This window comes from Carex rostrata, chromosome 33, assembly GCF_964058835.1.
Source record: "Carex rostrata chromosome 33, lpCarRost1.2, whole genome shotgun sequence".
Taxonomy (NCBI): Eukaryota; Viridiplantae; Streptophyta; class Magnoliopsida; order Poales; family Cyperaceae; genus Carex; species Carex rostrata.
Genome location: NC_135950.1, coordinates 1,546,041 through 1,573,584, shown reverse-complemented (window position 1 = coordinate 1,573,584; position 27,544 = coordinate 1,546,041). Strand labels below are relative to the sequence as shown.

Genomic DNA, 27,544 nt, shown 5'->3' with positions numbered 1-27,544 from the left:
TTAAAATTTATGTTACTTGTATGTAATAATGATTTCAACAATATTTCTTGACAAATACTTAATATCCAGAACATCCAGTGACAAAGTTATTCCAAAAATGGCAGGTATTTCGACAGTTAAGTTTAAATCTAAAGTTCTAACTCAATTTAATATGTTTCATTATAACAACAAAACAGTTTATTTAGACCAAAAAAAGGGCCGAACTCTTCGATTCTTTCCAAACAAAAAAACCGTAAGGTTTCCTATATGTGGAAATAAATGAACACTAATTACCATTTGAGAAGCAACTATTTGCTATTAAGAGGCTTCACACTTTGTAGAACAAAATTTGAAACTAGGTACCAAACAGAGTGAACAACTCCCTTGGACATTATTTCAAACGACTCCTTAGCGGCTTTTTGATGCTTCTTTCTAACATTTTCATCACCAAGAAGCATTTTTAGGCCTTCCACAAGTTCCTTTAGTCCTTTGACCTGAAACATAAATTTCTTAAAATTTCTCATAAGAATCAATTTTATAGGGAATGAGAAATATATGATAAAAAAGAGCACTGACCTGTTTAACTGAAAAAGGGTTAATTTGTCGCATCTCCATTAACATGTGGTGGAAATGCCCGACATGTGGGCCTGCGCTTGGCATTTATAAAATTGCAGCTAAGTAATTGCAGAACATTTTTGCATTTATTTACATATGTAAGGTACGTTTTTGAAATTAACAAAATTTATATCATGTTTACAGTAAAACACCAACCCGTTAGACTAAAGTGATGAAAGATAGAATTAAAATTTACATCAATTCTTTATGCTATACATTTTCATGACTTTCAATTTCCTCTTTTTTTTTCTTTTTTTTTTTGAAATCCCATGACTTTCAATTTTCAATAAAAGAAAAGGGAGCAAGTCAAGCAAAGTCTAATTAGTTTTCCAAGTTTTCACGCACATGCTGTTAAGCGAATTTGTCAAATTAAAAAAAAAAGAAAAAAAAAGCACCTTAGAGGTGTTTCAGTAAATCTTTAGTTGATAAGACAAAAAAAAATTACAATTCTAGATGCTATTTTTACAACCACACAAAAGCTCTGATTTGACTGCATGAGAAATGTGGCACATAGTTGCAACAGCAGGCATAAGTTGCAGTGTACATCACCGAAGAAAGAAGAAAAAAGAAACTACTTTTTACAATTTGTTACTAAACGACAGTAATATAATAATAAATGAGTGAGGCTATGGTACTATGCATAGTGCATATTAATCCATACAATAGATCAATATCTTCATTTTCAATCCAAACAGTCGATCTGAACTGTGTGAAAATGAATTTGCAGACTAAACTTAACATTTTTTTGGACCTTTTTTTACTATTTTTTTGACATAGGTAGAAAATCACTACTTTTCAATGGTCTAGAATCTTTAGATCAAGTGGTTTTCTACCTATCTAAAAAAATAGTAAAAAATTCCCAAAAAATATAAAATTTGACCTACAAGTACATTTCAATACAAAAGATCATGTTGAATGGTTTAGATCGATTGTTTGAACTTTCAAAATGGAGATATCAATCCATAGTATGGGCCAATATGCGCTATGCATAAAACAGTAGCATCACTCATAATAAATTTATGTTTATAGAATATATACACTACAGAATGAGTCTGGTGTTTAATTCATACCTGTCAAAATAGCACAAGCAGCGGCAGCTGCTTCTGAGACATTGTGACCACATAAACCAGGTAAAAACGAACCTCCTATGACAGCAACTCCACTTGCTCTGTAAAGCACTCTCAATTCCCCTGCATAAATTTCTATGTTTCAGTCATTATTCACTTTTTTTCCCATTCTTTTGGTAAAAAATAACATTAATTTGAGATAGTACAGTCAATTTGTACCAAGTGTATCGACCACATATATGCATGTGCTTGGGCTAATTGCTTCCTTCTTTGACCTAATTGCAACATTCACCTCTTGTCTTTTCAGTTCCTGCAATCTTTTTTTCACAGTTTAAAATGCATAGCATTTAACTTAGATGCAGTGAAAGAACTCAACTGTTACAACATTATTTATAAGCAACATTTTTCTTGTAATGAGTCCTGCTGAGTACCATTTAAATGTTATGAAACATATTTGATTAAACTAGAAAAATATTGAAGTTTCGCAAAAGCACAAAGTTTTCTGCTAAAAGATTGAAATTGCCATTGCAAATGCCACAATAGCACTTTATGAAAACAGAAATTTTATGTTACCCTATCTATGTTAGCTTCGCCAAAACTACAATTAAGAGTATGTAGTTATGTATATTATTTCAGCTTGGTATATACACTGACATACTTAATTGAGAATAAAATATGGGAAACACGAATATAAGCAACAAAGGAGTGAGACTATGGTACTTTGCCAAGCACGGATCGTTCAGTGCTATGGATCAATATCTTCTTTTACAAAGTTTAAAAAAACAATCTGAACTGTTCAACATGATCTCCATATGAAAATATACTTGGAAACAAATTTTTACATTTTTTACAATTTTTTAACTATTTTATAGAAGGTTGAAAATCAATATTTCTGGATATCTTTAGATCATGTGATTTTCTACCTATCTAAAAAATAGTAAAAAAATTCAAAAAAAATGTAAATTTTGGACTCCAAGTACATTTTCATACGGAGATCATGTTGAACAGTTCAGATAGATTGTTTAAACTTTGTACACGGATATATTGATCCCTAGCATGGACCATTCCGCGCTTTGCAAAGTACCATAGTCTCACTCAACAAAAGCAAGATAAGAAGATAGGAAGAACATACTAAACCGGTTCGGTATCCGTCTTGAGGATGCCGTGTCACAAGAATCAAAAGCAATTCGGGGAATATCTTGATCAGCTCATTATGCGCTTGAATCATAACTAATTAATTAAACAAGACACTTCAAATTACTCAATGAAAGATGATAACAATTGAATTGAAAAAAAAAAAGTGGTAGGGATCTACTATGTTATGTACCTTGTTCTTCACCACTGTGGATAGATGCGGCCAACCATGTAGGCCGATTCGAAATCTGATCCATAAGATCATCCAAAATCGTTTTCCTTTCTTTCTCTTTTATTTCATAATCTCCAACAGCTGTAAGATTGCAAGCATCAGATCAAAATAATTATTACTATGACCGCCTCGACTTGAGTTGCCAGAAACTCAAAATTAGTTTTGAGTGAGGCTACGGTAATATGCATATTACACAGCGGTCCATGCTATGGACTCGTATGACCAATTTTAAAGTCTAAACAGTCATCTGAACAGTTGAACATCTTCTGTATGAAAATATACTTGCAGACCAAATTTTACATTTTTTTAGAATTTCTTTACTATTTTTTTAGATAGGTAGTAAATCACTTGATTTGAAAATTCTAGACCATCCAAAAGCAGTGATTTTCTACATATCTAAAAAAATAGTAATTTTTTTTTAAAATATAAAATTTGCTCTCCGAGTACATTTTCATATGGAGATCAAGTTTAACGGCTCAAATCAACTGTTTAAACTTTGAAAATGGAGATATGGATCCATAGCACGGGTCGATCCGTAATATGCATATTACCATAGTGTTACTCATTAGTTTTACCATATCAGTGATTTTCAAGAAAATGTTATGGGACCTACCATACTTGAGATCACTGGCAAAATGGATAATGGTCGGTGAAGCACCCAACAACTGATACCGCAAGGCCTCTGTATTGCTCTGCAAAATGTGCATTAAAATTTGCACTCATCTTGTTCTTTTCATTTTGAGATAAATAATTAAATATATGACATGAGTTGTTAATTCATCCCTACCAGTGGAGCAATAAGAGAGAACTTGGAAAGCATCAGAGAAATTAATGGCAGAGCAAGAGGAGTTGACCACCGCATAAACGATTTACGAGACATTCGAGCATTTAATAATCCCAATTTTATCTGTAATAATACAAGTGAATGTACGTTAAATGGCTTACAAATCACCCCACTTTGTAAAGTATATTAAAAAAGGAATAAAATAGGGAAAGAGAAGAACCCACTCCTTTCTGAGCAGCATACAAAATGAGATTAGGCCAGAGCTCGCTCTCTATTAGAAGAATAGCACATGGATCCCAATACCCTATAAATCTCTCAACTGCTGCGGGGGTGTCAATTGGCGCCATCTGAAATATAACACCATCTGGTAGAAGATCTTTGACAACTTCACTGCAATATTCAATTTATCCAATGCAATTTTAGTGGATTTTTTTATAAACTATAAAAAGAAAAACGGATTTTAGGGAACCAACTTGATTGATAGGTTTTTTACAAAAACCAGAAGTACAGAATAGGTAATTTCGTACCAACCATTTACTTTTTTCTGTACCAACGCACTGAAAAGTTTCACAAATTTTCAGCATGAACTATAACACAAAACGTGAATAACATTTTGGTGGCAAATAGGCTATTCGGTACCGAAAAAAGTAAATGGTTGGTACCAAATAGCCTATTCGGTACTTCTGGTTTTTGTAAAAATCCAACCAATCAAGTTGGCTCCTTAAAATTCTGTTTTTTTTATTTATTTATGGTTTATAAAAAAAAATCCAATTTTAGTATTTAGAGAGATAAATAAAAGTAGTATATAAATAAATAAAAACAATGGCATACAAGGCAGAAAAGGTGGTAGTGGTCATGAGTATTACAAAAGAGGAGGTGGGAACTGAGAGGGAGTAGTGGTGGCGTACAAGGGGCAGAGCAGCTAATGCTTCGCCCAACGACACAGCGTGAACCCAAACTAGCGGTGTACCAGGTGGGCGTACACCAGGAGCAGCGAATGGAACTTTCTCTGCGTTTCCCTGTTTACGCCACCACCTCCTCCGCCTCCTCCACTCCACCAGATAGTACAGCGCTGGCGCCGCTGCTCGCGTCACCGCCCGGTATATCTCGTACGCTAACCTCCCTCTCCATACACTATTCATCTCGCGCTTCTTTGCTTCGGCTGGAGGCGAGTCATCAGTCACTGAGGTGAAATGCAGAAGTGGTGAACATTTTTAGGTTTCTCGGCCCAAAAAGGTAAATATGGACTTTCTCTATTGAAGGCCCAATATAATTGCAGAAGCGGTTAACAATTTTAGGTTTCTCGGCCCATAAATGGAAATATGGAGTTTCTCTATTGAAGGCCCAATATATTTTGTTAGTTCGTTTCATGAACGACCAGTGGACCATTAATCCATTATACATTTTTTCTTTTAATATTTCATTTATGTATTTTTCTTTTTGCCTGAAGCATTCATGTTTACTCACATTTTTACGCATTCATTCAATTTAAATGGAAAGCAAAACTCTGTTTCTATTTTGATAGGGAATTTAGAATAGAAACTAACTGTTTTTCTTAGTCTAATTCTACCAGATTATGTGTTGTAATAAATTAATCCCTGGACTGTAGTTGATGAGGGCACAACGATATGTGGTTAGAATCAAAATTAATCTTAAGGACAGCAAGAATGCATACATTTAAATGATACTGGATGGAGAATAAAATGGAAGGAAAATACACTATTTTGATGGAGATCGACATCCTAATTGTCAATTAATTGCTCCTCTTTAAAAGAAAAGAAAAAGAAAAAGAGAGAGACTTTGCAGATGATAATTTTGAATTGAAGCCCCAATAAAAATAATTAACTAGAAACTTAGGAGGTACAAATCCACAATATAATAAAAAGAAATGGGAAGCACAAGTCAAAATGACAACGCAATTTTTATGTGTCTTATTACTTATTATTGTAATTATTATTTTTTGTAGAGTGTGGAAGCAATTTTCAACTCGATGGACTAGAATTTTAGGCAATATTGAAAAAAAAAAAAAAAAAAACGAACATTACCTGACTAGGATTCAAATAATTCATATCTCATTATGTCTCACATCTTATATTTTCGGATAGTTCAAAAATAATAATTTTGTATTTATTTAAAAGATAGTGAATGTCATAAAATATAAAATTTGGTTTTCAAAAACATTTAATATGGAGATTACTTTGAACGGTTCGGATTAGCTCTTTAAATTATAAATAATAAATTTTCGGGAAAATTGTGAAAATGCCACTCCAAAACCTTCAAATTGTGAAAATGCCACTCTAAACTTTGAAATTGTAAAAATGCCACTCCAAACTTCATTAATTTGTAATTTTGCCATTTATACTCAATTCTTATACTGTTTTTATTAAAAATTAATTAGAAAAATGCTGTTTTGAAATACGTATTTCTGTACCGGGTTGTGCAACTTTGAAATACGTATTTCAAAACAATATTTTTCAGTTAATTTTTAATAAAAATAGTATAAGAATTGAGTATAAATGACAAAATTACAAATTAATGAAGTTTGGAGTGGCATTTTCACAATTTCAAAGTTTAGAGTGGCATTTTCACAATTTGAAGGTTTTGGAGTGGCATTTTCACAATTTTCCCTAAATTTTAATATGGAGATCACTTTGACGCGTCCTAAACAAGGAATGACTTTTAATTCGATCTCTGAAATATACTTTTTTTTTTTTTGCTCAAAAGAGCCCGTACCAAAAAGAACAATTAATATATGTGAACTTGTTCTCATATCAACCAGTGTAATTTCCCCAGAATCAAAGCCTATCACAGCTGAACTAAACGTTAGATGTCACCAATGAGGTCTAATGAGATAGCGATGGCCAATGGCTCTCCAAGAAACAACGACGAATGGAAAGGGCCGAGATAAAAGAGAGAACCACGAAAAAAAAGAAAATATTATAGGATTTCAAAGAAGAGAAAGATTTACCATAGGGGGGACAATTACTGCCGCACTAGATTGACATTGCGATACTGTGAGATTTGTAGAGGAGAAGAAAAATATTCGAGGGCGACTGGAAGGAATTCACGTCCCCTCGGGTTACCGGACTGAGTACAATTGAATCAGACGGTTCAAAATAGTTATATTTAACTTGACACGAATCTCAAAGCACAAATAATACTGCCCCCTTTATCTTTCCGAGCCAGGACTGGCTGAGAATAAATCTGGGCCGTTGGTTTCAATTGTGTTGAGTCAAGTACTGGGAGGATACGGATCCGACTGGAAGACGATCCAGTGGCTCTAATCCACATATTTTATTTTAATTAAAAGTAATTGTTTATTATCCAGCCAACATAATGCCATAACTAGGGAATTTTTTTATAAACCATAAATAGAAAAACAATTTTTAGGGAACCAGCATGATTGTTTTTTTTTTTTTGAAAAACCACAAAGACCGAGTGGAGCATTCGGTCTCCACTTTTTTTTTTCTCCTCACCATTTTTTTCAATTTTTCACAGATTCGGCCACATAAGATCCAAATAATCCTTTTATGTATATGTATAGAGAGTGACTTGAAATTTTAAAATCCAAAAAGTCGATCCGAACCGTTCATCTTGTTTTCCATATTAATATGTGCTTGGAGACCAAATTTTACATTTTTCTGAATTTTTTTACTATTTATTAAGTCACTTCGAAAATTATTGATCCAACGGTGGCTTAACAAAACAGTAAAATTAGCAGCCACCGTTGGATCAACAATTTTCAAAGTGGCTTAATAAATAGTAAAAAAATTCAGAAAAATGTCAAATTTGATCTCCAAGCACATATTAATATGGAAAACAAGATGAACGGTTCGGATCGACTTTTTGAATTTTGAAATTTCAAGTCACTCTCTATACATATACATAAAACATATGCCACACCGTTTGCCGCACGGAAAAGTTGAAAAAAGAGTGAGACCGTGTGGAGCATTCGGTCTGGAGAAAAAAAAAGTGGAGACCGAATGCTCCACTCGGTCTTTGTGGTTTTTCAAAAAAAAAAAACAATCATGCTGGTTCCCTAAAAATTATTTTTCTATTTATGGTTTATAAAAAAATCTCCATAACTAGAGGTGTTACTTTTATTTGATTACTCGTATCTAAACTGAAACGGATCCAAATCCAATTAATTTTGATAATATATAATTTAAAAAATATAACCGGCTAAATTATAGATACATATACAAAATTAAAAATATCACGTTCACTTTTTGCCTTTAAATTTTTGAAGTTAATTAATTTCTTTTTTGATCACTTTGTCTACCATATATCTGCCTTTCTGCACATATCATTGAAATTTATTGCTCTCTTTGTTGATTGAAAAAAATTAGTATTAATATTCTATTCATGGATTTTTGGAATCATAAAATAAAATCACCATCTCCAATATTTTAATTCCTAAAATTATCTCACATTCAATATTTTGTAGCATATTTTTATTTATATTATAATGATATATTATGTGAGATGTTTAAGAAATTATAATTATATTTCAAATGCTTGTGAGTTGCAACATGTATTCGCTCCGGATCCGGATCCGAATCAGACCTGACAATTCACAAACAAGTTATGGATATCTAGCAGCCACTGCCAAGAGTTAAAAAAAAATAATTATGGGTATCTATCTATCCATAACAAAAAAAACTGGACCCGGTATATGTATGGATAGATAGGTATCCGAATCCAAACTCTTTTATTAGATCAAAATTCAGACCTATACACTTTTAAGATACAGATCCAAATATAATAGTATCCGGACCCTATCCGACCCGATAACACATCTAATTTTAAGGCTGATTATAATTACTTCATCAATGCAAATAAGATTTCCCAGCTTGATATTCTACATCCATTTTTCTTGAGATAAGTGACTACGTACGCGCTCAAAAAAATAATTATGAAATTAACATTTCCAGTGCATTAACCACAAAAAAAATTATTTCTTATGACATGATTATTATAATTATGTACATGAATTAATATAATTAATCTTAGTATTTCTAAAACAAAGAGGAGAAATCAAATTCAAAGTTTGAATAGAATCTAAAATAATAGTGTAATACTGTTTGAGGACTGATAATTGTAATTATGTTTATGAATTATTTTTGTTTGAAAAAAATAATTTATCGAATAATAAATTAATTTTGTTACAATATCTGAATAATATCCGTATTCATGAATCATATTTGTTAATATCTGATTCGTATTCGTATTTATATTCATTTAATATTCAATTCGTATTTGTATCCATTTAATATCCAATCCATATTCATATCCATTTAATATTCTATCCGTATTTAAAAAAAAAAAAAATTAGAATATAGTTTTACCACTCTCCGATCCGTTTGCACCAAGCAGTGTTTTAAAATGCGGCCGCATGGACCGCATATGCGTATGCGGTCGGCAGCCGTGCTCAGAATGCCCATGCGGTTTTCCATGCGGTTTTGACCATGCGGCCGCATATGCGGTCCGAATATGCGGTCATGCGGAATTTTCCATGCGGATTAAAAATGCGGCCATGCAGTTTTCCATGCGAATTCAATGGTCTGAATTTGATATTTTTTGTACCCATCTTAATAAATAGTAAAAAAATTCAGAAAAATATAAAATTTGGTCTCCAAGCACATATTAATATGGAGAATAAGATGAACGGTTCGGATCGACTGTTTGAATTTTGAAAATAAAAATATGTTCATTTTACAAATAGGTCCTTATGTCCATAGAATCCTTTGCCATATATATATACGTGAATTTTTATTTTAAAATTGATCCGCATATATAAATCCGCATGAAAATCCGCATATGCGTCCGCATACCGCATATGCGGTATTCTGTGGCCTTCCGCATGCATAAACAAAACCGCATTTTAAAACACTGGCACCAAGCATAATAATAATAAATAAATAAATACATAAACAAGGGGCTGAATGACTGTTGACTTTGTGCTTTCCAAGAAGAAGATATTTTGATTCCAGAGTGCGTGCTCAGCCAATGGCATCGGTGATCTTGTCGTCGATCATATCCGTAGTCAGCAAGCTCACAGGTTCCTCATCGTCATCATCCACTACCGCCGATGAACTGCAGGGAGACCTGAGGCATCTCAAGCGGACGTTACTGAGAATCCAAGCTGTGATAGCCGACGCGGAGGAGAGGGAGATCAGAGACGAATCTGTAAAGCTCTGGCTACAAGAGCTCAGGTCAGTTGCTTACTTCTCAGTTCTCACTATGTTATGTCTGAATTTGTTCAGGAGGTTTACTAATTAATTCCTAATTTGTTTTCGAAACACTGAGACTGGGTCAGTGGGTCACTGTCACTGGGACTAATCATGCGGCTTCAGCCAAAATCAGATAATTCATTTCTTGAGAATTTGGTCACTACACGCTATTATGTTTAATTTTCATAGACCAAATCCAAATTTCCCCCAAATAGAGAGAGGGCACAAATCCCCCCCCCCCCCCCCCCCCCCCCCCCCCCCCCCGTATCGCGAGTTGGTACGAATTGTGGTCCCATCGGTGTAGTCATATATTAGAGCACAGCCATGACCTCGTGCAAAGACTTATTTATAATAAAATATTTCGACGTTCTACATCTTATTTGATAGTTGTATTTTCCTTTAACGAATTGGACCTCAGAAAGTAATAAAAGTTTGTTGGTATAAACATTGAATAAATAAATAAATCTGTATCTTCTACTATGTAATCTTATGTCTGTGTTAGAAAAATAGATAGAAACTCCAATTTATATGAAATAATATGTACAGGTACCTTTTTTATCTTGACAATTAGGATCATGATAATTATATTTAGATTATATTTTTTGTCTCTTTTTCTTAACAATTTGAACTGCATGATAACAATAATTTATTGAAATTGAATCATTTTTGAAAGTTTCGTCTCTTTCATGTAGCATGTTTTGTATATTTTTCTTCTTCTTGAAATGTCATAGAAAAAATGTATCCATTAAACTAACAACTCGTGTTTATTACTATATTCATTGCGACTCATTTAAACTCTTTCGTTATACATTATATATAAAAACAAAATTTGATAATCGAAACGGGTCTAAGCAACGGGAGACTTCAATAAAATCATAGTAGAAGAGAAACTGTCCGATTATGCAAAACCTGGCATAATGCTGAATTTAGCAATTAAAGAAAAAGCTCATTTTTGTTTTAAAAGATAGATGCTATTGAACTCACGAATGGAGGCAGGTTTCAGTTTTTCTTTTGTTCATTTCTATGCTGTCAACTTGGTCAAGTGGTTGTTGGGAATCATAAAGGCCAAACAATTATGTCTTATCTAGAGATCAAACAATTACATCTCATTTAGGGGTCAAACACTTACACTCCGGAGAAGAAGAAACAATTTCCACCTTAACCTAAGCCCGTCTTATGCCACAGAGACCCAAAAAACATAATCTTTAATGCGGAATACAATATCTGATTCCATGTCGCTTGCCATGACATATCAAACCCTAGGTTGGAGAAGCAACTGTCTCCGTGAGCGCGAGACAAGACTCTTGCAAGCTTTTCCTTTCATGCCCTTTTGGTTGAATCTTAGATTAAGTCTTCCAAAGTAACAAGATCGCCCTTGAGAATCCTTTCCAAATTTATAATGGATTTCTCCTCTCAATTCTTTGATGGTGGAAAAGGGAGAAGGCTCTCAAAATTCTGTCTAAGAATAACATCTTTTAAGAATTCTGAGTTGAGTTAGTTATCTTGTGCCTTGGGGACCCATCTATATATAGTTTTACACATCTGGCGACATGAGTGCGTCCGCACTGAGGTCCAGTGCGGGTGACCCACCCGCACTGGGTCAAAAGGAGCGTCATGATAACCGCCTTACTTAGCCCCGAAAATAGCAGTGCGTCCGCACTCTGGTTCAGTGCGGGTGAGCCACCCACACTGGACTCAAAACAGAACTTTCAGAAAATTGACTAACTCCTCAGTGCAGGTGAACCCCACCCACACTGGAGCTCACTGCATCCACAGTACGCTCGGACTTTTTTCCTGCGTTGTTGTGAAGTTTCCAAAAATTGGCTAGGTACTGAGTGCGGGTGCACTCAGGTCCAGTGCGGGTGGGCTCACCCGCACTGGGCTCCCAAAAGCCTCCAAAAATTGGCTAAGTCCTGAGTGCGGGTGGACTCACCCGCATTGGGCTTCCAAAAGGCTCCCAGAATTTGGTTAAGTTCTGAGTGCGGGTGGGCCACCCGCACTGGGTTCCAAAAAAGTAGTTTTCTTAATTGCAAATTTCAGAATCAGTCCATCAATGATTTGATCTTTGTCCAAATTGTTCTACACACTTATGGACCACATTCTATTGAATACATTGATTGTCTAATATCTTAAATCCATATTAGATCACTTTAATTGTGACAATCATATATGACAGTAAACAATTCATAATTATATTACATATATGCTCAACGTTGGATTATGATCCAACAATCTCCCACTTGAGCAATATGTTATACTCTTTTAATTATGTATTGTCAACCTTATGTGCGTACATACTTTTCTGTCATCCTTATGTATTCCCAAACCAATTCCGTCCATCAATTACATTAGCAAAGAACTAAAGTAGCTTTCGTCACATTTATTTTAATCATGACTAAACCATCAATAATCACAGTACCAACATAACCAAATGACATGAATCATGATGTGGATGTGTAGCATAGAAATTATACGCAATTGTGATCTTACGTGCCAATTTCTAACTAGGTCTCCCACTAAAATCTTGAAACCGAATTTCATAAACTTGTTGAAAATGCAAAATTCAAATAAACAATTCGCAAATCACATACTCAAATGTAAGGTCCAAATAAACTAAATTAGAGACAGAATGTATATAACAATCCTTTTGCAATGCCATGCATATAACAAAAATAACTTGTTTTATTATCCAAAATTACAAAATAGAACATCAAAATAAACCAAAAATTGGACTCCCACTAAAACTGAATTTCCTCAATAGCAATTACCCCCATATGAGCAACATGTTCTTCAAACTTATTGGGTGGTAATCCTTTCGTAAGTGGATCCGCTAACATGGAGTCCATTCATATATGTTCTATTGTCAACTGACCATTCTGTACTCTTTCTTTTACAACCAAGAACTTAATGTCAATGTACTTAGACTTTGATGAACTTCGGTTGTTGTTTGCGTATAGCACAGTCGAATTATTGTCACAATACAATTTTAGTGGTCTTTCAATAGACTCTACTATACGCAGCCTAGTGACAAAATTGCGTAGCCATACACCATGATTCGATGCCTCATGACTTGCTACAAATTTTGCGGCCATTGTGGAAGATGCTATAAGTGACTGTTTAGCACTCTTCCATGAAATAGCCCCTCCAGCTAACATATAAATGTAGCCGGATGTAGATTTCATGCTATCTTGACATCGTCCAAAATCAGAATCGGTATACCCAATGACCTCTAACCTGTCCGATCTCTGATACGTGAGCATGTGGTCTTTTGTTAGCTTCAGGTACCTCAAGACCCGTTTGGCTGCTTTCTAATGATCCAGACCTGGATTTCATAAGTATCTGCCCAACATGCCAGTGATGAACGCAATATCTGGATGCGTACACACTTGTGCATACATGATGCTCCCAATGACTGAGGCATATGGATACTTTTGCATTACTTTATTTTCCAAATTATTCTTTGGGCATTGGCTGAGACTAAATTTGTCTCATCTTGCCACAGGGGTATGTCCTGGTTTACAGTCTTGCATGCCATATCTTTTTAGAACCTTTTCGATATAATTCCTTTGGGATAAACCTAATATACCTTGAGTTCTATTCCTCAGTATTTCAATCCCTAGGACAAATGATGCATCACCAAGATCTTTTATCTCAAAATTCTTCATCAGAAATTTCTTAGTCTCATGCAACATATTTATATCATTGCTGGCAAGCAATATGTCATCCACATATAAAACCAGAAACACAAACTTACTCCCACATAATTTGAGGTATATGCACTCATCCACAAGATTTGCCTCAAAACCAAATGAGATAATCACATTGTGGAATTTGTAGTACTATTGCCTAGACGCTTGCTTTAGCCCGTAGATGGATTTCTTGAGTTTGCATACCATAGACTTTGCGTCTCCCGACACAGTTTTCTGGTTGCACCATATAGATTGTTTCCTCAATATCTCCATTGAGAAACGCAGTCTTAACATCCTTCTGATGAAGCTCCAAATCGAAATGTGCAACTAATGCCAATATAATCCTTAAAGAGTCTTTCAATGAAACTAGAGAGAAAGTCTCTTTATAATCGATGCTTTCCTTTTGTGTAAAACCCTTAGCGACAAGACGTGCCTTATATTTCTCCACATTACCTTTTGAATCCCTTTTGGTTTTAAATATCCATTTACAACCAATGGGTCTCACTCCTTTAGGTAATGGGACAATTTCCCAAACATCATTGTCAGCCATAGATTTTATTTCCTCATTCATGGCATCGATCCACTTTTGAGAGTTAGAGTCTTTCATGGCTTGTTGAAAATTTATGGGGTCATTTTCTAACATACCAACATCAAACTCATGCTCTTGAAGGTAAACTACATAATCAGAAGATATTGCAGACCTTTTCTCTCTAGTGGACCTTCTTATTGGCACTTCTAAATTTTCTTGAGGATTTCAGCATTGTCTTGAACAATCTGGCCAACAACAGCATCATCCAGAATTTCTGGAATTTCACTTTGTGCTGTTTGATCTTGTTGAGTTTGGTCTTCAATAATGGTTTCGTTTTCGATAATTGTATTTTGAGTTAAAATGGGTTCTATATCCACAAACTCTCAATACCTGTGGGAATATTTTCACATTCCTCTTCAAATTCAAAATCCATTGTTGTATCTCCCCCACACAAACTCAACATCCTCAAAAAATTTTGCATTTTCCGTCTCAAAAACTGAATATTCTGTGGGATTGTAAAACTTATAGCCCCTTGACCGCTCGGGATACCCAATAAAATAACAACTAACAGTCCTTTCATCCAGTTTCTTTTCTTGAGGCCTATAAGGCTTTGCTTCAGCTGGACATGCCCACACACGCAAATGTTTCAAATTAGGCTTTCGCCCATTCCACATCTCATATGGAGTTTTGTTAGTTGCTTTAGTGAGCACTCTATTTAGAATATATGCTGCTGTTTTTAAGGCTTCACCACATAGATTCTTTGGTAAAGTAGTACGACTAATCATACTTCTTACTATGTCCTTAAGCGTTCGATTGCGCCTCTCAGAAACACTATTCATTGCCGGTGAACCGGGCAATGTATACTGAGGCACAATCCCGCATTCATCTATGAAATGTGCAAAAGGCCCTTTACACTGTTCACCTGATCCATCATATCTGCCGTAATATTCACAACCACGGTCAGATCTAATGACCTTAATGCGTTTGTTAAGTTGTAGCTCAACTTCCGCTTTGAAACTTTTGAACATGTCAAGGGCTTCCGCCTTTTCCTTAATTAAATATATGTAGCCATATCTTGAATAGTCATCTATGAAACTAATAAAATACCGGTGACCATTTCTTGTAGCCGTTGGAAACGGACCACAGATATCGGTATGAATTAATTCCAAGACTTCCGAACACCTATTGGCTTCATATTTTCTGAAATTGGTTTGTTTCCCTTTTATGCAATTAATACAATCGCCAAAATCTGAAAAAATTTAAGGGTTGAAGAATGTCATTTGACACAAGTCTTTCAATTCTATGTCTAGAAATGTGACCTAATCGCTTGTGTCATAATGTAGCCGAATTCTCTTTAGTTAATTTTCTTTTCTTACTATTTGTATCCACATGCAAGGTTTCAATATATGAGCTATTGACATCCAAAGAATATAGATTATCACAAAACAGAAAGAAAACCAGAACCAACTTGATTTGAATCATGAAACAAACTAAAGTTTCCATTTCCAAAAGTACTAGTAAATCCATACTTATCCAATGCAGAAATAGAAATTAAGTTATGTCTAAAAGACGATACAACAAAGGTCTCATACAAATTCAAATAAAATCCTGATTTTAACAATAATCTATAAGTGCCAATAGCCTCCACCTCAACTTTATTGCCATCGCCCACAAAGATGAATCTCTCATCATCACTTGGCTTCCGACAATTTAGGCAGCCCTGCAAAGATACACTTATGTGAGTAGTTGCAGCTAAATCTATCCACCAAGTATATCTAGATACAGAAGATAAATTAACTTCCTACAAACCATAACAAGAGATTTACCTTTCTTAACACGCCAAGTGTGATAATTATGGCAATGAATCTTCTTGTGTCCAACTGCACCACACAAGTAACAGGCATTTTCCGAAGTGGCAACTTTCTTGCCCTTATCCTGTTTCTTATTGGTGGTCACCGCAACATCCTTATTATTCTTAGTCTGATCAGATCTTTTACGCTTAACTGAAGCCTTAGACTTGGAAGTAGTAGCAACATGGGCACTTTCTGTCTTAACTTGTTTCAGTCTTTCCTCTTCTTCCACACAATGGGAGATGAGTTCATTGAGTGACCATTTGTCATTTTGACAATTGTAGCTTACCTTAAACTGTCCAAAGTGTGGAGGAAGGGATATCAATACCAAGTGCACCAAGAGATCATCAGAGATCTCCAACTTAAGTGCCCTTAGTTTTGAAACAATATTAGACATCTCCATGATGTACTCCCTAATACTTTCTTTATCTTTATACTTCATTGAGACAAGTTTAGTCAAGAGTGCACCAATTTCAGACTTTTCATTTCTTGACAAACCTTGTCTCAACTTCAGCAAAAAATTCCTTAGCATTAGTAATCGTATCAGAAATCAAGCTTCTAAATGCCTCTGGAATGGACCTTTTTATAATAATTAGACTCACTCTATTAGATCTATCCCACTTTTCCTCAACCCTTACTTCTTTTTTGGTTGAGGTATCTGTAATTTTGGGATAATCCATTCTGAGTGCTAAGTCTAAATCCATGACACCGAGAGTTATCATAACACTCTCCTGCCAAAACTTGAAATTGGTACCATTTAACATCGGAATGTCTTTTAGGCTGGTAGTAATGCTAGCTGAAAAATATGAACAAAAAACACACAAAACAACCACGATTTAGCAAAATAAATTCTGAATTTTATAAATTATGTTCAAACAAAGGCTAAACTTAACCATCTTAACAAAGTATCAGTTTTCATTAATTGATTACCAGAGGGCAAAAAAAATTAACTTCTTATGATACTTTGGCGCAATAATAAAGTATTGATGATTCAATAACATATTGACAACATGCCTTCCGGAGGGCCGACATTATTGACATATCTATTAATCATAATAATCATCACTATACTTTAATATTACTAAATTGTACATAAAATTTCAACAATCATTATCTTCCGGAGGGCCGATGAATGATTGTTTCCATTAAATGTACACTTAATTTTCTTTTATATAATGAATTTAATTAATCTTATCAAAAGAGGCACCGGAGGGTACAATAATGACTCAATTAATCAATTCAAGATATATATACAACTACAATGCCTTTGTAAGAATCATAATCTATACCAAATAACATAAAATAAAAACTGAAATTAATACATGGTCTAGAGAGAGTTTTAAAATTGGAAGCACCTTAAAATGACCTTTCAAAATTAGAAGGATTTCTAATTTTGTAATTTTCGTTTCAAAAATTTATCTAAAGAATAAATTTTCCAAAACCCTAATTTTCATGACTACTTAAAACGCCAAATTAATGGCAGCGGAATCTTGTGTGGCCAAGATAAGCCCCACCAGAACTCCAAGACCAAATCTTGATTAGGATTTTTCGATTTCAAATGGAAATCTTCGAGCAAACCCTAACCAACTTAATATCTTAAAACTAAGTAGTCATGATATTAATTTAAAACATCTTTCATGCTTCCAAACTTTAATTTTCAGAAAAAATCAAGAAAAAATCACGAAAAATCCGAAAATCGACGAAAAAATCAATTCCTAATTCTCTCTAGACCTTAAAGATCTAATCCTTCGGCATAGGAAGGCTCTGATACCACTTGTTGGGAATCATAAAGGCCAAACAATTACGCCTTATCTAGAGATCAAACAATTACATCTCATCTAGGGGTCAAACACTTACACCTCGGGGAAGAAGAAACGATCCCCACCTTAACCTAAGACCGTCCTATGCTAAAGAGACCCAAAAAACATAATCTTTAGTGCATAATACAATACCTGATTCCATGTCGTTTGCCATGGAATATCAAACCCTAGGTTGGAGAAGCAACCGTCTCCGTGAGCGCGAGACAAGACTCTTGCAAGCTTTTCCTTTCACGCCCTTTTGGTTGAATCTTAGATTAGGTCTTCCAAAGCAACAAGATCGCCCTTGAGAAATCCTTTCCAAATTTCCAATGGATTTCTCCTCTCAATTCTTTGATGGTGGAAAAAGGGAGAAGACTCTCAAAATTCTGTTTAAGAATAACCTCATTTAAGAATTCTGAGTTGAGTTAGTTATCTTGTACCTTGGGGACCCATCTATATATAGTTTTACACTTCTGGCGACACGAGTGCGTCCGCACTAAGGTCCAGTGCGGGTGATCCACCCGCACTGGGTCAAAAGGAGCGTCATGATAACCGCCTTACTTAGCCCCGAAAATAGCAGTGCGTCCGCACTCTGGTTCAATGCGGGTGAGCCACCCGCACTTGACTCAAAACAGAACTTTCAGAAAATTGACTAAGTCCTCAGTGCAGGTGAACCCCACCCGCACTGGAGCTCACTGCGTCCGCAGTACGCTCGGACTTTTTTCCTGCGTTGTTGTGAAGTTCCCAAAAATTGGCTAAGTACTGAGTGCGGGTGGGCTCACCCGCACTGGGCTCCCAAAAGCCTCCAAAAATTGGCTAAGTCCTGAGTGCGGGTGGACTCACCCGCACTGGGCTCCCAAAAGGCTCCCAGAATTTGGCTAAGTTCTGAGTGCGGGTGGGCCACCCGCACTGGGTTCCAAAAAGACAGTTTTCTTAATTGCAAATCTCAGAATCAGTCCATCAATGATTTGATCTTTGCCTAAATTGTTCTACACACTTATGGACCACATCCTATTGAATACATTGATTGTCTAATATCTTAAATCCATATTAGATCACTTTAATTGTGACAATCATATATAATAGTAAACAATTCATAATTATATTACATATATGCTCAACGTTGGATTATGATCCAACAGTGGCAAGTTTCATCTCTAGTTGGATCAACTGTGTTTTTTTTAAGGTTGGATCAACTGGGTTTAATAAGTTACATCATATATGTAACCATCTTTACATTGATCAGATCTCCCATTGAAGAACTCATTCAGATGTTGGGTCTGAAACGGAAGGGCGTACCCAGTGCCGAAAGCACATGTGGGGTCTGGAAAAAGGAATTTCTAGGCAGCCTTTCCCTTACATTTTTGCAAGGAGTCTGATTCGAACCCAGGACCTCCAGGACACAAGTGGAGACACTCTACCACTACGCCAAGCCCGCCTTTTGGCTTGCTGTTTTTCTTTAACTTCATAAAAAATTTCTGTTCCAGAAAACTTTTTAGCAAAAAAGTCAATTTATAATTTATTCCCCTTTAAAAAAAGTGTCAATTTATTAAATTTTTATGTACTGATCTTATTTTTTCTTTTATGCTTGAGGATCTTACTCTTTGCTCAAAATAATCCTGACATTTTGATTTTGTGTATTCTAGGGACGTTGCAGTACAAGCAGATGATGTCCTCGATGAGTATCACTACGAGTTGCTACGCCAGCAAGCCATTCAGGAAATAGTCACTAGAAAGTCTGATATATCTATTGGTTCACCAGTGATGTCAGCAGATTCCTCATCATTAGAAAGCATAGAAAAAAAGATCAAAGCCATACGAAGGATGTTTGATGAGATTGAAAGGGAGAGGGATGCCCTTCACCTACGAGAGTGTGATGGTGAAAGACGACATAATGCTAGTTGGAAGCCGGTGCCAACAAGCTCTTTTCTTAGTGATTCAAAAATATATGGGAGGGAGGAAGATGAGAAGGAAATTGTCAAGTTTTTGCTAGGTGATGATTTGGGTGACAAGAAGGAGATAGTTAAAACATTGCGAGATGGTAAACCAGATTTTCGCTCAATCTCAGTTCTTCCAATATTAGGAATTGGAGGCCTCGGCAAGACAACTTTAGCACAACTTGCTTATAATAATGAATCTGTACGGAAATTTTTTGATTTCCGGGTGTGGATCTGTGTATCTGATAACTTTGATGTTGTAAGGATAACCAAACAAATGGTTGAATCTTGTACTGACCACCCCTGTGACGCCACTGAACTAGATGAGCTTCAGAAAATTCTTGCCAGATTATTGAAAAAGAAAAAGCTCTTGGTTGTGTTAGATGATGTATACAATGAGAGCCCAATTCTATGGGAGTTCCTCAAAGCCCCCTTTTCTCATGGGCATCTTACCAAGGTGTTAGCAACTACACGGAGTGAGCTAGTTGGGAGCATCATGCAAACTACATCCCCTCACAGACTAAACCACCTAAATGTGTCTCATTGCCTAGAAATATTCGGGCAATTTGCAACTCGGCCTCTATATTGGCGACAACCATTTCATCAAAGCAACAACAATAGATTTGAAACTATTGCTCGCCAGATAGCAGTGAAATGTAAAGGATTGCCTTTGGTGGCGAAAACCCTTGGAAGTCTTCTCCATAATGAGATTGATGAAGACAGATGGAGAGAAGTTGCAGAGAGTGAACTCTGGGAGTTGGAGGATCAAGGGAATGATATCTTGCCTGTTCTGAGATTGAGTTACCATAGAATGCCAGCTTATTTGAAACATTGTTTCACATACCTTTGTTTGTTTCCGAAATCATATGTTTTTCAAAGGGATTATGTTGTGAAGCTTTGGATTGCACAAGGATATGTTGTGACGAAAGGAAAACGCACTTTAGAAGATATTGCCTGTGCATATTTTGATGAACTGATCCAACGATCAATGCTTCAACCTTCACAATTTTCCAAAACTAAGAATGAGGGTTTTCTCATGCATGATCTTATCCATGACCTAGCTGTACATATTTCTGGAAATCGTTGTCTTCCAGTGGTGGATAACAAAACAGTTAATATAGGTACTGATCTGCTCCATGCATCCTTTGTTCCGTCAAGGGATCAAGTCATCCTGGATTTTTATGCCTTGAGAAAGGCTCGACATCTAAGAACACTCTTAGTACCCATGTCAAGGCAGATGCAAGGAAGTGTATATGATGTACAAGATTCTATGATTTACAAGGAGCAACTGGGTATATACAATTCTACCGCTACCAAATCGCCAATCGCACTCACCTACATCCACAACAGTGGAAATGAAGCACTGAAGGATTATGCGGAGATACGTGGTAAATGCAATCTGACTACCAATTTGCAACTAGACAACAATGGTGGATATGATATTTCAGATTCTATGATCCAAAATTTCCAATGTTACAACAGCAGTGGATATGAAATACCAGATTCTATGATTGATATGTTTCAACAGCTGCGTGCATTAGACCTAAGTTATACAGGTCTTCAGAAAGTTCCTAATCGGATCGGTGAACTCAAACATCTGCGCTATCTTGCTTTTAGGGAAACCAACATTACGGGTCTTCCTGAATCTATATGCAAGCTTTACAATCTACAAGTGCTAGACTTGGATCGCTGTGAGAATCTACGCAAACTCCCAAGAGGGATGAAAAACCTTACTGAACTAAAGCACCTCAAAATACCTATTCTAGAAGATTCACATTTTTGTATGCCAAAGGGTATGGGGAACTTAACAAACCTTCAAACTCTATCAGCATTCTATATTGGAGGAGATGTATATCACTGTGGGATACACGAGTTAACGGGGTTGGTGAATCTCAAAGGGGACTTGAAGATATACGGATTGAATAGAGTTCTTGAGCAAACCTTTCCAGATTTGAGTAGACTGAGGTTGGTAAAAAAATTGATACTTTACTGGGATGTTGGGAGCTCTGACAAATGTAACTATGGGGGCATTGAAGAGGGCCAAAACCTATACACTGATGCAGCTTCTGTACTCGGTGGTCTCAAGCCTCCAATTAACATTGAAGAATTGGTTGTAGATGCCTTTGATGGGTCACAGCTATCTAGTTGGATGGGCAATTGTTACTTCTTCAATTTGTCTTCAATTAGTCTCGATTTCTGCAATAGTAGGTGCACTGACCTCCCACCACTGGGTCGGCTCCCTACTCTAAAACACCTCTCAGTTCAAGGAATGGATGCATTGAAAATAATTGGTCCTGAGTTTTGCGGATGTACTTCAACGGTTACCAGGTGCTTTCCAAGGTTGGAAACTTTGGAATTTTCAGATATGTCGTCATGGGTTGAATGGTACACTTTACATAATGATAACTTCCCTCGCCTTACTGAGCTCACTATTAGTTGTTGCATCCTACTTCTGAAACTGCCATTCTCATTATCTTCCTCAATTTGCACACTCGAGTTACAAGATTGTGATAGTTTAAGCTCAATTCCCATGCTCCCTTCACTAACATCATTGATATTACGGGGGCGTTGTCCCTTCTATTTATGGTCACGTTCCTTGTGCTTACCGGAACTCAACCACCTACAGATCTCTTACTTTCGTTGGCGTACTCTGGAGTTCTTTCCAAACTTGCCGATGCTCAAAACAGTTAAGTTGGAGCACTGTATGAATATTGATGAAGTAATCGGACTGAAACACCTGAAATCTCTTAAGGTTCTGAAATTGCACGCATGCCCTAATCTCAAAGTTGCTCAGGAAGATGTGCAGCACTCTAATTGTTGTGTTTTTTATGAGTTTTAGAGAGTTGATTTTAATAAAAATCTTTTCAACGGTCAAGCTAGCTGTAATATTTACACTATAAGCCGCATTTCTATTTATAGATTTACAAGCCTTAATAGCCGTTAGAAATAGAACTAAAAATAGAATAAAGTGAATATGCCTTTTTTTCGCTGTTTCTAGTCAGCACCTGAAATCAAAGGAAAAGAGAAGATAATAGAAGAAGGGTTGTATCTCCAAAAATCCCAATAGAGTTATGCTATGTGTACTCGAGGATGGGATCTCCAACAATGTGGAATATATTATCTCCAACAGTTTTCTTTTCTCAATGTATAACAATTTGAGAAAGAGATATACTTCATCTACTGTTTTTTTTATTTTTTTTTATTTTTAATCTTCATTGTATTTACAATCACATATATATAGGCAAGCCAGTAGGCTAATCAATCACTTACAGTATGCTAATCCATCATCTAACTAACACTTAACCATAGTTCTAACAGTACCATAAACTAACTATGTACCTAACAATATCTTGTTGATCAGTTACTGTTGGTCTCCTTGTCGCTAGTCCGCATCTTCTGATGATTGTCTGTAAATGGGCCTCTCCAGTACATATCTATTACAATGGTTCTAGATTTTCTTTTGATTTTAGTTACTCTGTACCAAAGTACTTGGATGACTCAGTTTTTCTTTTCTTTTGAATGATTGTGAAATTATTTGTCAGAAACAAAATGTACCAAGCTTAAATATTTGATCATCTTATATTTACTTCTTCTTTTTCTCCATGAAGCAGGCAGTGCTGTTAGGTTTCCGAAATAATGTATGCACTGCTGAATTGCCTCCAACCCTGATTTTGGTTCCCTTCTGCCATTTTAGCAGTTCCAAATTCATTTTTGCATATAGACATCTTAATAATATTCGTTATAAATTGTTGGATATTCTTTTTTCTGCATTTGAGCTTAAAAATTATAGAATCATGTTTTCCTGAATTTGAAATAATATTATACAGAATACAGATAAAGCTGCATAGGATCCTAAAATTTTATTCTAATCTGAAATTTTATGAAATACTCTTCCTTTTTAAATCAACAAACAAAATATCCCTCCCAAAATTATTAACTAAATGCTCCCATGGGCCCCAATTTTTTCTCTCTTTTACCATCGGCTAATAAGGGAAAAATCGGTGAAAAATCGTTTGAATCAGCTAAGTCACCACTGTTCAATCCGGTTTTTCTCCTAAAAAAAGGCCATTGCATAACTCGATCAGAAATCAACTCAATCTGGTCCAATTCCGCTCTGACTCAGCTGAGTTTACCTTTTATTGTTATGAGTTAAATGACAACTATTGTGCATTCTTCAATTCGCATAGGAAATCATGTTCACGGGTCCAGTATTCGCATAGTAAAAATTTTGGGTTCTTCTGTTTGAAGTGTTCTAATAAAATGAAGAATATTTGAGATGCTATTGGCTTTGGGAGCACCAGTCGGCAACCTAGCTGGTAAGAGACCAGCAAGATTAGAAAAAGGAGAAAGATAGGTATCAGCCGATTTCACATCAACCAATTAGTCTTTAATACGTCTTTCTAATTCATCATTCTTGATTGGCTTGTAAATGCAGGAGCTAAAGAGTGTGAAAATGAGCTGTTACAGGTAGCGAAATCAGGGAAGATATCTCCAGGATTGTTAGGCGTCTATAATTGACTAATTACAATCATATTTGTTATAGTATTTGTGTATATTTGATCTCTGTGTAATTATATTACTAAAAAGTAAGAAAGGAATATTAGGAAAGAAATATTGATAGCATCCTGTGTTCTATAAAGGATGGGTTTTCATCTTGTTACGAAATGTATCAGAAAAATTGAAAAATAAATAAAATCTGGGAGGGAGGTTTGGGGAGTGTGGTGTTCTATGGTGCTTGATTTCTGATTTTGTGACATGGTATCAGAGCACCAAGGTTAGAATCCTGATCCACAATGACTCCCTCTTCTTCACCAAAAAAAATCACTGACCAAACTGAAACCACTACTCTACTTGAACGGCTTACTCAACTTCTCTCACAACCACTGCCTCTCCTAACTCCACAAGGGGTCCAGCAGCCCCAGGCAGTTCATGTACCGGCAACCTCAGACCATGGGATTTCTCTTGTCTCGGTAAAACTAACCGGGCAAAATTATGGACTCTGGGCACAGGTGGTAGAAATGAATCTCGCGGGCAGACAGAAACTGGGCTACATCAACGGTAGTATATCTCCTCCGCCTTTAACTGATGTGAGCTATGCTAAATGGTTTGCTGAAGATTCGACGGTCAAGGCATGGCTAATCGGCTCCATGGACCCCACTCTAATAGGTAACTTTATTAGATTTCCTAGTGCCAGAGATGTTTGGAGGGCTGTGGCCACTGCATACTTTGATGGTAAAGACAAAACCCAAGTTTACAACCTTAGGAGACAAGTGACTCGACTCAAACAGTCGGGTAAACCAATCGAAGAATATTTCAATCTCTTGCAAGGTCTCTGGCAAGAGATCGATTTTAGGCGCCCAAATCCAATGGAAACCCCAAAGGATATAGAAACACACAACTCTCTTGTGCAGGAAGACAGGGTTTACACTTTCCTTGACGGTCTTGATGACAGACTAGACAACGCAAGGGCAGAGGTACTCCGTATGGAGCCTTTCCCTACGGTTGAGGAAGCGTTTGCCAGGATCAGACAAGAAGACGCGAGGCAGACAGTGATGCTCGAAAGAGGTGCTATCGATGCATCCATGGCGATGGTGGCTAGGGAGGCCAAGGCACTAGAAAAGGAGGAACAAGCTGATGCGAAACTGACTCTGACAAAGCACAACAGCCAGTCTAAGCCACGGCCTTCCTCAGGCAGCTGTACACATTGTGGCGGGGCCAAACACACCAAAGAAACCTGCTTCAAACTACACGGGTACCCTGACTGGTTCAAGGACCTGAAGAAGAAGAAACAACAAGCCAACGACAACAATCAAGGAAAAGGCAATTTGGCAACAGGTAGCGATCTCTCCCTCGTTCCATCAATAAATGGTGAGAAGGTAAAATCGGCAAAAGGTAACTTTTTTGACTATCCTCAACAAAGGGCTGCAATTTATTTTAATTGTATTAAGCAGAATATGGATGTGAATAGTGGTATGGCTTTCAGCACTTGTGACCAAAATGATAAATCTTGGATCATTGACTCTGGCGCATCAGACCACATGACTTTTTTACAAGAAGATATTATAGAACCTACTAAACCTAGAAGAAGGGAAATTGTAAATGCAAATGGTAATTCAAGTCCAGTAACGGGTGCAGGAACAGTGCATATCTCTCCTTCAATAAAGCTTTCCAATACCCTTCTTGTCCCATCTTTATCTACAAGGCTCTTATCTGTGGGGCAGATTTGTGAAGACCTGAACTGTGTTGTACTAATGTACCCGAATTTCTGTCTTTTTCAGGATATCCTCACGAAGGAGATTATTGGGCGTGGTACTAAAAAGGGGGGATTGTATCACCTAGAAGACATGAATGGTGGAAGTGCTCTCAATACTACAGGTCTATCTACTAATTGTAAGAATAAGGTGCTGATTTGGCACAAACGTTTGGGTCATCCGTCATTTAGTTATATGAAGCATTTGTTCCCAGAACTGTTTGTAAACTGTGGAAATTATAAATTTGAATGTGAAACATGTATTAAAGCTAAGAGCCATCGTGTGTCTTATCCTCTTAACTTGACTAAGTGTAGTTCTCCGTTTGAATTGTTACATTCCGACGTGTGGGGACCGGCTCCGGTTACCTCGAAGAATAGGAACAAATGGTTTATTTTGTTTATTGATGACTGTACCCGTATGACCTGGCTTTACGTCCTCAAACATAAAGATGAGGTTGGTGAGGTGTTTAAAGTTTTTTTTAGAATGATACAAACACAGTTTGGACGAGCTATAAAGACAGTTCGAACTGACAATGGAGGAGAGTTTGTAAACAAAAACCTAAAAATGTTTTTTAATGAAGAAGGTATAATACATGAGACATCATGTGCCGGAACTCCACAACAAAATGGAGTAGCAGAGCGGAAAAATCGGCATGTGTTGGAAACTGCCAGATCCTTACTTTTCGAATACAGTGTTCCTAATCACCTTTGGGATGAGGCTGTGACGGCATCTGTATATTTAATCAACCGAATGCCATCAAAGGTATTAGATTTCCAAACTCCACTACAAAGACTCTCTTCTTTCTTACCAATTCCGTCTGTTTTAACACTGCCACCACGAATATTTGGGTGTATAGCCTATGTTCATATTCCTAAAAATCAAAGAACAAAAATTGAACCATGTGCGGAGAAATGTGTTTTCTTGGGATATGGACCGCACAAAAAGGGATATAAATGCTACAACCCGACATCAGAACGATTTTATGTAACCATGGATGTTACGTTTCTAGAAACAGAGGGATATTATCAGACCAACAAAAACCATTTTTCGGAGGAGAATAATGAGGAAAATTGGTTTCTGTTCGGTTTACCAGTAACACCGGGCTCGGATTCAAGTCTCTCTGATTCCGCCCACCTTGAGTCAGGTTCTGATTCCAGCCCATATGACCTTGTTGCCAGTTCGGATCCTACACAGACCACACACGGCCCAGGTATTTCTCTTGACTTGGGCCACTCGAGCAACAACCCAACCCGAGTCGAACCACATGATCCAACGGAAAGGGGTCTGAAAATGTTTCAGAAGAAGTATGAAAGGAGGAGACCTGTCGAGCATGAACAGAACACTACTGTTGAGAATAGATTTCAAGTAGACTTTGATGAAGATGAAAGAGATGTGATACAATCCCCTCCTCAACCACAAGGCCCAGCTCCAGAGGATATCCAAGA

The 27,544-nt window shown here is 36.4% G+C and overlaps 3 protein-coding genes across 4 annotated transcripts; 1 reads left to right on the top strand and 2 right to left on the bottom strand.

The window, feature by feature from the left end:
* Positions 1-118: 118 nt before the first annotated feature.
* On the bottom strand, positions 119-5,002 carry KDTA (KDO transferase A). Of its 2 annotated transcripts, XM_078297264.1 has the most exons (10): positions 4,643-4,999; positions 4,036-4,201; positions 3,815-3,934; positions 3,641-3,719; positions 2,989-3,108; positions 2,794-2,891; positions 1,881-1,971; positions 1,665-1,784; positions 556-626; positions 119-473 (listed from the first exon to the last, which is right to left on the bottom strand). In XM_078297264.1, exons 1-10 carry the CDS (start codon positions 4,951-4,953, stop codon positions 288-290), a joined length of 1,362 nt encoding a protein of 453 aa, XP_078153390.1. In that variant the 5' UTR covers positions 4,954-4,999; the 3' UTR covers positions 119-287. The 2 variants fall into 2 exon arrangements, with proteins under 2 accessions (XP_078153390.1, XP_078153391.1); XM_078297265.1 differs by lacking the exon at positions 556-626 and having other exon boundaries at positions 282-473; positions 4,643-5,002.
* A 4,746-nt stretch (positions 5,003-9,748) lies between these two features.
* LOC144548640 (putative disease resistance protein RGA4) lies at positions 9,749-23,024 on the top strand. Its single transcript, XM_078297354.1, has 2 exons — positions 9,749-10,026; positions 19,558-23,024. Exons 1-2 carry the CDS (start codon positions 9,821-9,823, stop codon positions 22,685-22,687), a joined length of 3,336 nt encoding a protein of 1,111 aa, XP_078153480.1. The 5' UTR covers positions 9,749-9,820; the 3' UTR covers positions 22,688-23,024.
* Positions 15,741-16,581, bottom strand: LOC144548641 (uncharacterized). Its single transcript, XM_078297355.1, has 2 exons — positions 16,089-16,581; positions 15,741-15,982 (listed from the first exon to the last, which is right to left on the bottom strand). The coding sequence occupies exons 1-2, from the start codon at positions 16,552-16,554 to the stop codon at positions 15,954-15,956; spliced, it is 495 nt and encodes a 164-aa protein (XP_078153481.1). The 5' UTR covers positions 16,555-16,581; the 3' UTR covers positions 15,741-15,953.
* Positions 23,025-27,544: the final 4,520 nt, after the last annotated feature.